The sequence below is a fragment of the Dermacentor albipictus genome, chromosome 2 (assembly GCF_038994185.2).
Source record: "Dermacentor albipictus isolate Rhodes 1998 colony chromosome 2, USDA_Dalb.pri_finalv2, whole genome shotgun sequence".
NCBI lineage: Eukaryota > Metazoa > Arthropoda > Arachnida > Ixodida > Ixodidae > Dermacentor > Dermacentor albipictus.
This window is the reverse complement of record NC_091822.1, coordinates 58,457,209-58,469,142: the sequence shown is the minus strand read 5'-3', so window position 1 is coordinate 58,469,142 and position 11,934 is coordinate 58,457,209. Positions and strand designations below refer to the sequence as shown.

The 11,934-nt window shown below is 46.2% G+C and overlaps 1 protein-coding gene across 1 annotated transcript in view; it reads left to right on the top strand.

Moving 5' to 3' along the window:
- The first annotated feature begins 262 nt into the window (after nucleotides 1-262).
- The window catches only part of LOC139055417 (monocarboxylate transporter 12-B-like), a 65,847-nt gene continuing 54,175 nt past the window's right edge, over nucleotides 263-11,934 (top strand). Inside the window, exons 1-2 of the mRNA XM_070532874.1 lie at nucleotides 263-399; nucleotides 2,838-3,067. Coding sequence (XP_070388975.1) covers nucleotides 2,842-3,067 — 226 coding nt within the window. The 5' untranslated portion in view covers nucleotides 263-399; nucleotides 2,838-2,841. The remainder of the gene's footprint in view (nucleotides 400-2,837; nucleotides 3,068-11,934) is intronic.

Sequence of the window (11,934 nt, the reverse complement as noted above, 5' to 3'; positions counted from 1 at the left end):
ATATATATATATATATATATATATATATGTATATGTATGTATGTATATGTGTATATATCTGTGGGTGTGTGTGTATTGCTGCGCGACCGGCTGCTTATGCGAGAAATTCTGTTTTGTATTCCTACCGTTTAGTGTGTTAATACCGACCTCTGAAAAAGGAAGCCACAGCTGTACAGCATCGACCTGGCGCGCAGTTAAAAAAGATAAACGCCATTCGGCCACCGCTTGCGCCGCCGTCATAAACTGCCAGTGCGTGCTACACTTGAATCCCGTGCGAGCTCTGTATGCTGCGTGGAGGAAAAGGCATTCGTAGTGAGTGTGCTTCCTGCCCGTGCACCTGCCGTTGCTGTGCAGCGGCCGTGTCCATAGCGCTTTTTCGTACGACCTACTTGAAAACTTGTGAGTACTGCCTTCAAGTAAAGTGCTGCTCTGCAGCGAAATAATAGAGGTGGCTGAAGTCGGCATAGTAATTACTGAACCAAGCATACAGCTTATCACGTGTTGAGGCAATTGTACTTTGCAGCTTGTTTATATCCAGAAACGAAATGTACTTGCAAGAAGATGTACTGTTATGCGTAGCCTACCTAGCAGCCGAGAAACGGGGTGTATAGTTTGTGTTGATCAGATCTTGACGCCCAGTTGAACACAAACCAAATTCTACAGTTTCGGTTCGTCTCACGATCTCATAAACATGAACTTCGACAGTCTAGCCCAACTCGCGGCTTTGCTCTATTTTGGGGCCCCACAGCGTAAAACTATTGCAATGGTTTTTATTCTCATCTCCTGTCGCGTGACAGGCATGTGAAGTGGATGCTGCAGGAAAAAGTTTGACCAATAGCTGAGGGTTAATGGCTAAAAGACGTCGAATCAGAAATAACTAATTTTTCGGTTAAATTATGCATAATGAGTGTGTCCGCATCATATAAGATGGCGAGCTATCGAAGTTTTCGTGACGTCGCGTGACAGGCGAAGTTGGGGTGTCGAAGTTAGGATGGTTTAAAGAAGTTTTTGACCAATCGTGGTGGGCTGATTGCAGAATTGGAATAGAAAAGTTTCGAATAGCTTTACATGATAGCGCCCTTGATTTAATTTAGATGTTCTAAGCTGGATGGTTGTAATAGCAATACCGTAGCAATCGCCAACTGATTACAAGGCTCTGGTACAAGGCTCTGGTAGAGGTGTTAACCTATAGAATCTATAGAACCTCGAAACTTCCCACATTGTTCATTCACAAAACTAGTGAAATGAGCCTTTTTATTATGTACACCATGAGGGCACGGTCTCCGGATACCTGATTCTAAAAAAGTGCGACGTTTCGAAGAAAACGTTATTACAAGAAATATTTAAGATGCTTAAATATTGTAAAACAGTAGCACTTCATTTCACGCCGACGTGTTAACACGCGCTCTATAGCAGTAATCGCTAAAAACAAAAATGTAGCATGCACGTTTTCCAGCAAGATGGCGTTATTTACATTCCACATTCTCGATGAAAGCTGGCACTACCAAGCAGAAGTGGAAACTGCTACACCTCTGCTAATTGATGCTTTGCGTTCAACAGTTGCTGAACAGTCACTAGAGACTGCAAGAAAGTTGGAGTTTCCCCCGATAGGCGAAACATCGGTTCCGATAGTGAATTAGTAGACTGCTATACGAAGTAAGGATTGTAGCTTTACCGGCTGTATAAACTTGTAAAGACTCACTTAACAGCTGAATTAACAAGCATGGTGTCAGCGCGCACAGAGAAACAACGACACACCATACTCGATGACCGCGGGCGGTGGCAGCTGTCAAAGCGCGGCAGCAGGAGCGAGCGAAGTGACTTTCGCGCTGTCTATCGCTTCAACGCAAACTAGCGGCGAGAACAAAGCACACGCAAAGCTACGAGCCGTCGGTGCGCCTAGACTGTGTCCCCAAAGCACATCACTGTCAAGATAACAGCCGCGCGACGGCGCGCAGCCCCAGCATTCGCTGTTTGGGCCGAATTACACCGTCCCCTGTCCGACCCCCTATCTATCTTCATCCCGGTTCCTTGAGCCCCATCCTCCACGCTTTCCTTCCTTGCGCGCGCGTGATTGAGCCGCGATTGTTGGCTCACTCTCGCAAGCTTTCACTCGCGCATACAGCATACGGTGCGCAGGAACTGTGCTATCTCCCTTGGACTTGATACAGAAGATCACGGTGACGGCAAGAATACGCCCATATGTTTGCTATCGCAACAAGAAACAGGCATATAATTAAAAAAAAAACTTGGAACGCCTTTGCGAATGGCCACTTTTTGCTTGAAAAATCTCAAAAGGGATGTTATCATCGTGATCTTGTCGTAGTGTTTCAGCTAACGCATAGTATTCCGGTATTGAACCCGCGATGTGGCCAATATTGTGGCGGAAGCGAAATAGAGCCAGTAAAGAGAGTGATATTTAGGCGTATTAGCATGTCAAGGCTCGTTTAGCTTTTCTTTTTTTACATGGAGAAGCAACTTCATAAAAACTGAGCGCCATCGCGGTTTAAGCAGGCATCCCCAAAGCAAATTGTGCGATTGATTGGTGGCTCAGACGCAATGATTCACTCATTTTCATGGAGATCGCCTGCTTGGCGGGAAAACGTCTTAGGTTTCCTTGGCACAGGTACACTACGAAGGCTTCTTTGTTAAATGGTGCAGTGCATATGTATGCTGCCTCGTCATACATCCATAGTAATAGAAATGTTGCTAGAAGAACACAACGGCCCTGCTCTAATAAATGTTAAGAGTGCTCATGGGCATAGAACGGACCTGCAGCATTATTTTTTACCATCATTTGCGTTATGTAATTAGTGGCGCCTCATGTAATTCTGCAGAATCATGTCTACGCGCCTGGTTGCTTCCGAACCTCGTGGCCACACCGCACCTTGCTTAAAAGACAGTTGCTGGACGGTGCCCTTTCTGGCAGCTTGTGTGAGTGGTTTGTTCGCGCTGCCACAGACAAATGTCGGTGTTTTCTACGTACTGTTCATGGGAAAATTTGGCATCAACCATGAGGCGGCTTCCTGGGCCAAGACTATCTCCTCTGTGACGTCGTACCTGATGGGTAAGCCAATTTTCCCTTCCTTTTGCGTTCAGGATACAAATTAATCGAAAACCTAAATTAGAACTAAAAGGCGGGAAATAAAAATTCAAGATAGGGGCCGACATAGGTGTCGAGTTTCCATCTGCCAGGAAAGGGGGGGGGGGCTGCGATTAGCACCGTCTCTTTCTTTTATTCTCCCCGCGCACGCTCCTTGGCAAGAGATATACACAGACGGGGAGACAATATATTTAAACAACAGTTTTGTTTCCAAAGTCAAGCAGATATAATAACAAAGAACGAAAGCATGGTTCTTAAGATACTAAAAAATAAATAAAATGGAAACTGAAAGACACGTAAACTTCTGGCAGACATTCATTACGCCTTTAGTGAAAGTGTGAGAAAACATTTGTCTACACGAACATTTCCACGACAAGCCAACAATTCATATATTACAAGCTAAGTACAAATCCCTACTTCGTAAGAACCACAGGAAAATAGAAATGTTTACGTAATAAGCTAACAATTAAAAATTAAAAAGATTTCAAGTTTTCGTGTCCACTATACACTGGGCAGTACAAACATTGCCACAAAAATCTAGCAGTATGAAATGTAAAGAACGATCATAAACTCTTTGCCTTTCCAAATATTTAAACAAGTACCAAACTCCATACAAAATAAAAGAAAAGAACAATACTCATAGGACAGACGTTGTACTAACGGAGTGGGGAAATCGAGGCTTTAGGACAGAGGAAGGCAGGGATGCTAACCAGTCGAGGGTCCGGTTGGCAACCCTACGCTGGGGCTGCTTTACCCTGCGCATGCGCTACTCATTATACGCTGGTGAAGTTCACTGCCATTTTACACAATGGCTACCACACAATCGAGAATGTGTTCGTATGCTCATTTTACCTCTCAATAATGTCGTCTGTGATGTCATTACGATTTATTTTAGTGGGCGAGCCTTTTGTGCTCATGAAGAATTTTTATGTGGTTTAATCTCGCTTGTCCCAATGTTTATCTCTGGTATGTTTTGGCGCGACGGAAGCATGAAAATTATCTCTCATATGTGCATGACGAGACTGCGATAGTCAAAGCCATTTTGACATGCTTAGCCATCTCGGGCAAAAGATCTCGCAGCTGTTCAGAATTCTCGCTCGAAACGTTCACTGCAAGATCCTAAAATGTTTTCAAGATTGCATTGCGCTGCCTTGCTATGTCTATGATCATACTGCGGGGAACATTGGGCCATTCAGGCTCAATATCTTGACTGTACAACTCTTACGTGCGGCCACCATTCGCAGTGAAGGACTATTTACAACTATTTCTGGAAGTATTTGCATGAAAAATGTTCATCTCACAAGCAGTGCCACTGGTCTCAGCAAATACCCTGTTCATAGACGCGTACGTATGTTTCCTAGTTGGTTGGTAGTTTGGCCCCTTTTCTGCTCTAACATTAGGAAATGTATACTCCCAACAATTCGCACGCGTGCAGAAGCAGTGGTTGCAGTGGTAGATATCGAGCCTGTGCCGCCAAGGCAAAGTGTGGTAGGTTCAGAAGCGGACGTTGAAGGTCTCATGCCGGGTGGAGAGGGTCTCCTTTCGTCTTCCTCTTTGGAAGGTCTCTCCTCCTTGATGAGATATACGCCCATTATTTTAGACCGAAAGCTCTACTACGTATGTCTGGGAAGGTCATTCATCGCTTCGCTATGACATTGGGCCGCCGGAGTGCAAGTGCGGCCGGGGGGATGTACCTCCACGTGATCCGTTGCGAAGAGGTAACGTAGCTGCTCTCGATCAGAGCCTCGGCCCTCCGGTACCATGTGACGATGCGAAAATCAAAGGCCTCAATATAGTCAGACGTAACGTGAGAGTGCGCACACGTCCCTATACGTTGGTGAGAACAACAGCGTGTATAGATACACGGATGGTTCGATGCTCTGGCGCCGCCACCGTAACCGGATGCGGCCAACGCACTTCGACGCACCCGGCGTCGAGCGGCGATCGCCCGCGTGCCGATAACGTCTGACTGTAAACGCGACTCAACCAGCTGCTTTGCCGGTGCTTGATTGCTCAATCTGGCCATGAATGACGTGCTGGCCGGGACGTCTATGCGTGCGCTACAGCGCAAGCGACCGGCTGAATCCGGTCATCCAGTAGATATAGCTAGGCAGCACACACTGCTAAATCTCACGCAAAGGCAAAGTTGCCTGCTGAAATACCGGAGCAAAGGGAACGCAAATTAGTACGTTACAGAGAAGCTTACCAATAGCGGAAGCGTGCAAAGTGTAAGCTACTGCAAACGCCACGGTCGTTTAGCAACACGAACGTTCAGTGGCCGCGTTCAGTGGCTCGGCCTTGCACGCCTTCATTCGCACGTACAGCATACGGCCCGCGGCGATGGTTTCATCGCCCTTGGTCTTTCCATGGAACCTCACAGCAACGGCGATGGCGACGGTAGAAGTGCGCCTGGAGGGTCCATGTCCATGGAGGGTCCAAATAACCATGTGTAGCACGCCAAACGCGCTCTTATATAACATGGCCTGAAAGTTCTAGCAATGGGGGGCAGCGCTGAGAAAGGGAGTAGGCAGAAAGGGAGTAGCACAAGCTAGGTCATTCATTTTCAAGTTGCTATTCTCTCCGCCTGGCCTCCATAAGAAGCTGAGCCGTGAACCGTCTGACCGCGAGCGCCCTCCATCGTCAAGGTCGCCGTATGATTTTATGTAACATATAATTATACGTTTGGATCATTTAATACCGCGTAGCGATTGTTACGATGAACTTTCATTTCTATTGGTTGCTGTTTGAATTAATGTAGTCGCACGTGTTGCATTGGAATGTCACGTGGTCGTTGCAACTCGCGAAAGAATAAGATAATTCTATTCGAGGCCACAAGAAGTACTGATTCATAATTCACCGCTTAGAGAACTAGGGGTAGAAGGTTCTCGTAATTACGGTAGGCAGTGACCCGCCGTGTGCAAGGACAAGTCTTCCTGGTAGTCTTGATGCTAGCTTAATAAACCCGAGTATAATCCGGTCGGAGTGACGCAAGACAGTTCGGAATCAGTAGTATACGCGTTTGTAGTGCATATTCTAAACACAGTACCGGCCATCCTTCACACTTCACATAACAACGGTAGTAGAATATGAAAACATATTCGGGCAGCACAAGCAATGTCTGTGTTATAGATGTACTCGAGTTTGGATGGATGGATGGATGGATGGATGGATGGATGGATGGATGGATGGATGGATGGATGGATGGATGGATGGATGGATGGATTGGATGGATTGGATGGATTGGATGGATGGATGGATGGATGGATGGATGGATGGATGGATGGATGGATGGATGGATGGATGGATGGATTGGATTGGATTGGATTGGATTGGATTGGATGGATTGGATTGGAAGGACGGACGGACGGACGGACGGACGGACGGACGGACGGACGGACGGACGGACGGACGGATGTTATTAGCGTCCCCTTTGGAATGGGGCGGTGGGTTGCGCCACCAAGCTCTTGCTAATATACTGCCTAATGTCCTACCTAGGTTATACAATAAAAAAACAGAAAAAATGCACTATGAACTGCCACACCCAAATTTTCTGATGCCCTATTGCGAACTGTGCTTTTGTACGTCTCCGTTTTTTGTCGTTTGCCTACTTTTCTTCCACCAATCCTTCAATCGCCTCTTACTAATACCTCTTGCGGCCATGTTTACTTTACCACTGCGCCCGCTGAACCCAAGGGCTTCAAGGAGGCCAGTGGTGCCTAAATCGACCACTGGATACACGTCTTCACATTGTAATAAAACATGCTCCATAGTTTCCCTAGCTTTACCGCAGCAAGCACGTGCTAGGTGCGTATTCTAAGGCTTCCCGATCTCGCTTCGAAAAGTCATGAGCTTCCCTTTGAGTTATCATAAATGGTTTCTTACCTGATTTCGTTTTTTCCTCTTAAGTAGTTACTCATGGTAGGTTTCTTTTTCATTGCCGCTACCCATGAGATTATTTCAGCCACTCTGACTTTCCGCTTGACCTTCTTTGTAGCTGTGTTACCTACTCTACAGGCCGCATGCTTGCTGGTAAGCTTCCTAATTCCTTTCCTCCACTGTGAATCAATGTTTTTCCTGTACAGATACCCGAACACTCTCCCAGCCCATTTACTTTCTTCCATATTCCACAGCCGTTCTTCATACTCAATTTTATTGCGAGGTTCTCCCACTTCAAAACTAGTCCAGCCCATGTAATCCTGCACAGCTTCATTTGTAGTCTTCCCGTGAGCGCCCAATGCGAGGCGACCCACTGACCTTTGGTTCCCGTCGAGTCCTGATTGTACCCCTGATTTAAAGCAAACAACCGCATATCCAAAAGTAAGTCCTGGAACCATTATACCTTTCCACGTACCTCGGAGGACCTCGTACCTATTGTATCCCCATAGCGCTCTGTGCTTCATTGTGGCTGAATTTCTCTTCCCCTTCACTGTTATTGTTTTTTCCTGTGTTTCCATGTATCTAGTGCTTCGTTTATCCATATGCCAAGGTATTTATATTTTGTTACCCGAGGTATTTCCTGGCCCTGTATCTCCACTATCTGTTCAGTGTTTTCATTGAATACCATAACACCGGATATTCTAACACAGATATTACCCAGACGTTGCACATCACTTCGCTTGTTAGCTAGCAACACAATATCGTCTGCATAAAATGAACCTCGAAGCTGCTGCTCTACTACTCTACCCGCCTTTTTGTATGACAGATTGAACCCGATGTTACTTCCTTCTAGCGCCCTCTCCATCCTCAAAATGTACATCATAAACAGCTGCGCGCATAAAGGGCACCCCTGCCTCAGTCCCTTCTTGTACGTATGAACTTTCTCCGCGCTCTTCATCCCTTCCCATTTAACGCAAAAAGTATTTTCTAGGTCAATCTCTCTGAAAAGCTGTAGACAATCGTCGCCTATCCCCAAAAATGTTGCGGTCGACGTTGTCATAAGCTCCTGTAATGTCTAAAAAGGCCACATACAACGGTCTGCGTTCTACTTTTGATATTTCAATACACTGAGTAAGAACAAACAAGTCATTATGCAAACGCCAATCTATTCTGAAGCCATTCTGAAGCTCTCAAAATGGCATTATTCTCTGCCCATGCTTGAAGCTTTAATTTGATTGCTTGCATTGCTAGCCTGTATGTTACCTATGTATGGTCAATGGTCTATACGAGTGAATTCTATATTTCGCTCCCTTACCTTTATAAATTAAATTCATTACACTTTGTCGCCAACTGTCTGGTATTCGTCTATCTATTAAAGTTTCTTCCACTGCTTTCACCAGAGCTCCCTTACTTCTTGGTCCTAGTTCATTATTCAGCCTAACGGGAACCTCGTCTAGCCCTGTGGCTGTGCGCTTAGGAATTTTCTCTTCTGCTTTCTTCCAGTTGAAATTTGTCAGCACCAGCTCCTTTTCCATTTGGGTCTCTTTGATGCTCTTTTTTTCTTCAAATACAACCTCATCATCGCCTTGGAAAGATTCGGCTGTTACTTTTCGGATGTAATTTACTGCCGCTTCTCCTTCCAGTCTGTTTTCATCTTCGTCTAGGATATGTTGTTGAATTGTCGCTGACTTCCTGCCTAATAATTTGATGTGGTTCCAAAATACTCTAGCTGCGGCCTTCTTTTTCTCATGTATTTCTGACAACCAACGTTCACTTTCACCTTCAACCAACGTTCACTTTCACTTTCACTTTCAATTTTGGTTGCACGAGTATTTGAACCATATACTTTTTCTCCCGGTATATTTCCCTTTTACTGGTTACTTCATCCAGCGCAACTGCGCCTTCACTGCCTGCCTGTGCGCTCGAGATGCTTTGTGCCGTTCGGCGATCGCTTCTCGTATCTCCTTGTTGCATCAGCTTTTCGGTTTCTTTTTTCTTTCCAACTAGCATGTTGTTTCTCTTTCCGTATTTATGTCTGTATTACGCTTAGAAGCTCACCATGTTCCCACTCTTTATTTGGCCAGTTGCCAAGTTCTTCCTCGACTGCAGTGACTATATTTGCTATTTGTTGAGCGTTGAAATTTGGACTGGCCATTTTCCGAACTACTTATCCCATTTTCAAAATGATGCGTTTATATTCACTCCCTATGCTGCTAAAGCCTTCCTCGTGGATGACCCTTTCTCTCAACTTATCATGAATTCCTTCTGTCATCAGACAGCTATAAATGGTCGATTGCCGGTTTTCCACTTCCCACATGATCTGCCCTTCACACTTAGGCCCTGTATTCACAATGACGAGGTTATGTTGCTCACAAAGGTCCAGCATTGCCTTGCCGTTGTTGTAGGTATAGCCATCTAAATCCTGTGTGTGCGCAGTCATGTCACCTAATAGGACAATTTCAGCACCATGCCCGAAACCCTTAATATCATCGCTTATGCATTCCACTAAATCTTTATTCTTCTATGTGCAATTGTTTCCAGTCCACAAATACGTAACGCCCAGCCGCGTTTTTTCCCACTCATTGTACCTGATAACCAAATATTCTCTTGACATTGTCAATTTACTATTTTCCATTTGGCTCCCTGATGGATGAGCATTGCGACTCCCCCTCCCTTTCTTTCCGACTTAGCTCTGTTGCACCCTTCCCAAAAATAATTCTCAATAACTGGCGGCTCTTTTGAGTCTCTAAGGTGCATTTTTGTAACCGCATACACCCATATTTGTTCGCTATTTAACTGCTCCTCAATCTCTGCCCACTTTTCCTTTCTTCTGCTGCCCTGCATGGTTCTGTAGCCTATTGCTGGTGAACTCTCCTTCTTGCTTTTATACTTTTTCTGTTATCGACAGTAATGGTGTTCTGAACTTCCCCTAGGGGACCTTCTTCATTACTACCTACTTTAACCTCCTGGGCGCCCTCTGGCCCGCTAAAGAAGCAACAGCGCGACCACCAAGTCGCCAGCCCACTTCTCGTGCCAGCCTGTAATTGAAGTGGATCCCGTCTCGCTTAAAACCACCACACCCTCTCGCTTCCCTGTCTACTTCGACAACCTCGGAGCCTTTCTCTCGGCTCATTTTCCATATCGCCTCATTAGCAGCGACTACGGCGCTTTGTACGTGACTGTCACGCACAGGCACTTCCGGTACCGTGCACACCACGATCTGCACCTGAGGGGACAGCTCGCGCAAGTCATCCTCCCCCTTCGCCAAGCTCTGGCCTAGTCCTGTCCCTTTCCTGTTTGGGAGGTGAGTTAGCCCACCTGCTATTATGACAAGTTTGTGCACGTGAGTATTTTCCGCGAGCTTTTATTTTGCTCGCTCCATGACAGAACCCAGTGTCCGCCCTGGAAATGTCCCTGCCGCCACTCTTTTATCGCCGTTCACACTCTCCACAATTGCTTTTGAGCACCCAGCCAGGTTTGAGTCACCGGCGATAATCACCCTTTCACTCTCTCCTACCTCTCCCTGCTTCCCTTTGTCCTTTTCCGCGTGATTTGGACTCAACGTAAATGGCGCTCTTTCCAGCTAAGCCTTTATTGCGCTGCACGCATTCCACGTACTTTGCTGAGACTCCCCCTCCTGTTGCGTCAGGGGTCTGCGTTCCATTGTCACGCGCATTCTCGTTCACAATGGTGGACCTGTTCAGCTTTTCCTCGGCTGCTTCAAGCCTCTTTTCAACTACCTTTCGTGCATCACGCTCCCTGTTTAGCTCATTTTCGAGCTCATGCAGCTGCCAACAAGGTCTTCCTGGAAAGCCTGCGCTTTCTGCAGCCTAGTATCGACATACCATTGTGTGCCGGTTCATTCGATTCCCTCTCCATTCTCATCCATCTCCTCATCTTTCTTGAGGGACCCCCCGCGCACTGCCTGCTTTCCCAGATTTCTCGGCATGTATTGCACGGCTTTTTGCAAATACTATAATACTATATCAATGCAGAGCACGTGCCTTTTAGGAAAACCCAATACGCATAGGATCCAAATCCTCTAAATGCCGCAAAGCAACTCTCACCACTGTTTCAAAAGCAAAGAATGCCACGGAGACCGATGGTATGACACGCTCTCACACGCGCTTAACCACGAGGCCACGCTCTCACTTTTCTACCAAAACACACACAGTAAAACCACTCATAGATATTAGTCTTGCCGCTTCCAATCTACTATTTAAAGACTAAAAACACTCAACATCTCACCCGGCTGCACGTGCACAAGCACGTGGCGCGAAAGAACGCTCTGACCATCCTGCAATACCAAATGTACACGAAGCACACCCACTCAACCGAAATACGAGAGACAAAGAAAAAAAGAAAGAAGAATGAAACCACCCCATTACTATTTAAAGGCAAAAAAATCAGCAAATAAAAAACGGAAGCACGCTCAAAGGATGCACAAAAACTTATGATTTCGTCGCAACCACGGAGCCCCGAAAAGCACGTCATTCGCCAGAAAATGAAAACCCGAACCGCGTCGAATATGCACAATGCCCTGTGGAGCTCCCTGGCCGTCGCCAGATTAGCCGCTTGACAGCTGTAATTATCCGTGACTCCCCTCAGAAGCATTGAAGAAACTGCAGCGCTTGCCTTTCTACTAACGTGCGAGGCCAGAAGGTACGCTGATCGAACTATAGAGAGGAGAAGGGTAGGAGAAGAGGCAGTTCGTATAATAGAGAGTTGGAGGAGGTGATATGAGAAGACAAGAAAACCCCACGACTACACGACAGCAGTTGCGGGGAAACAGGATAAGCTTAAGTTCATGGTATGGTACAGTACGTTGCTGCTATTTCTGAGAAATAAACGACATGCAAATATGTCCAGCGGGCAACTTATGCAGGGTGCGCAGGAACAGAGCCGCATTAAAAAAAAAAGCGCACCGCAGGATCCAGGACAAGCTACGGAAGCAG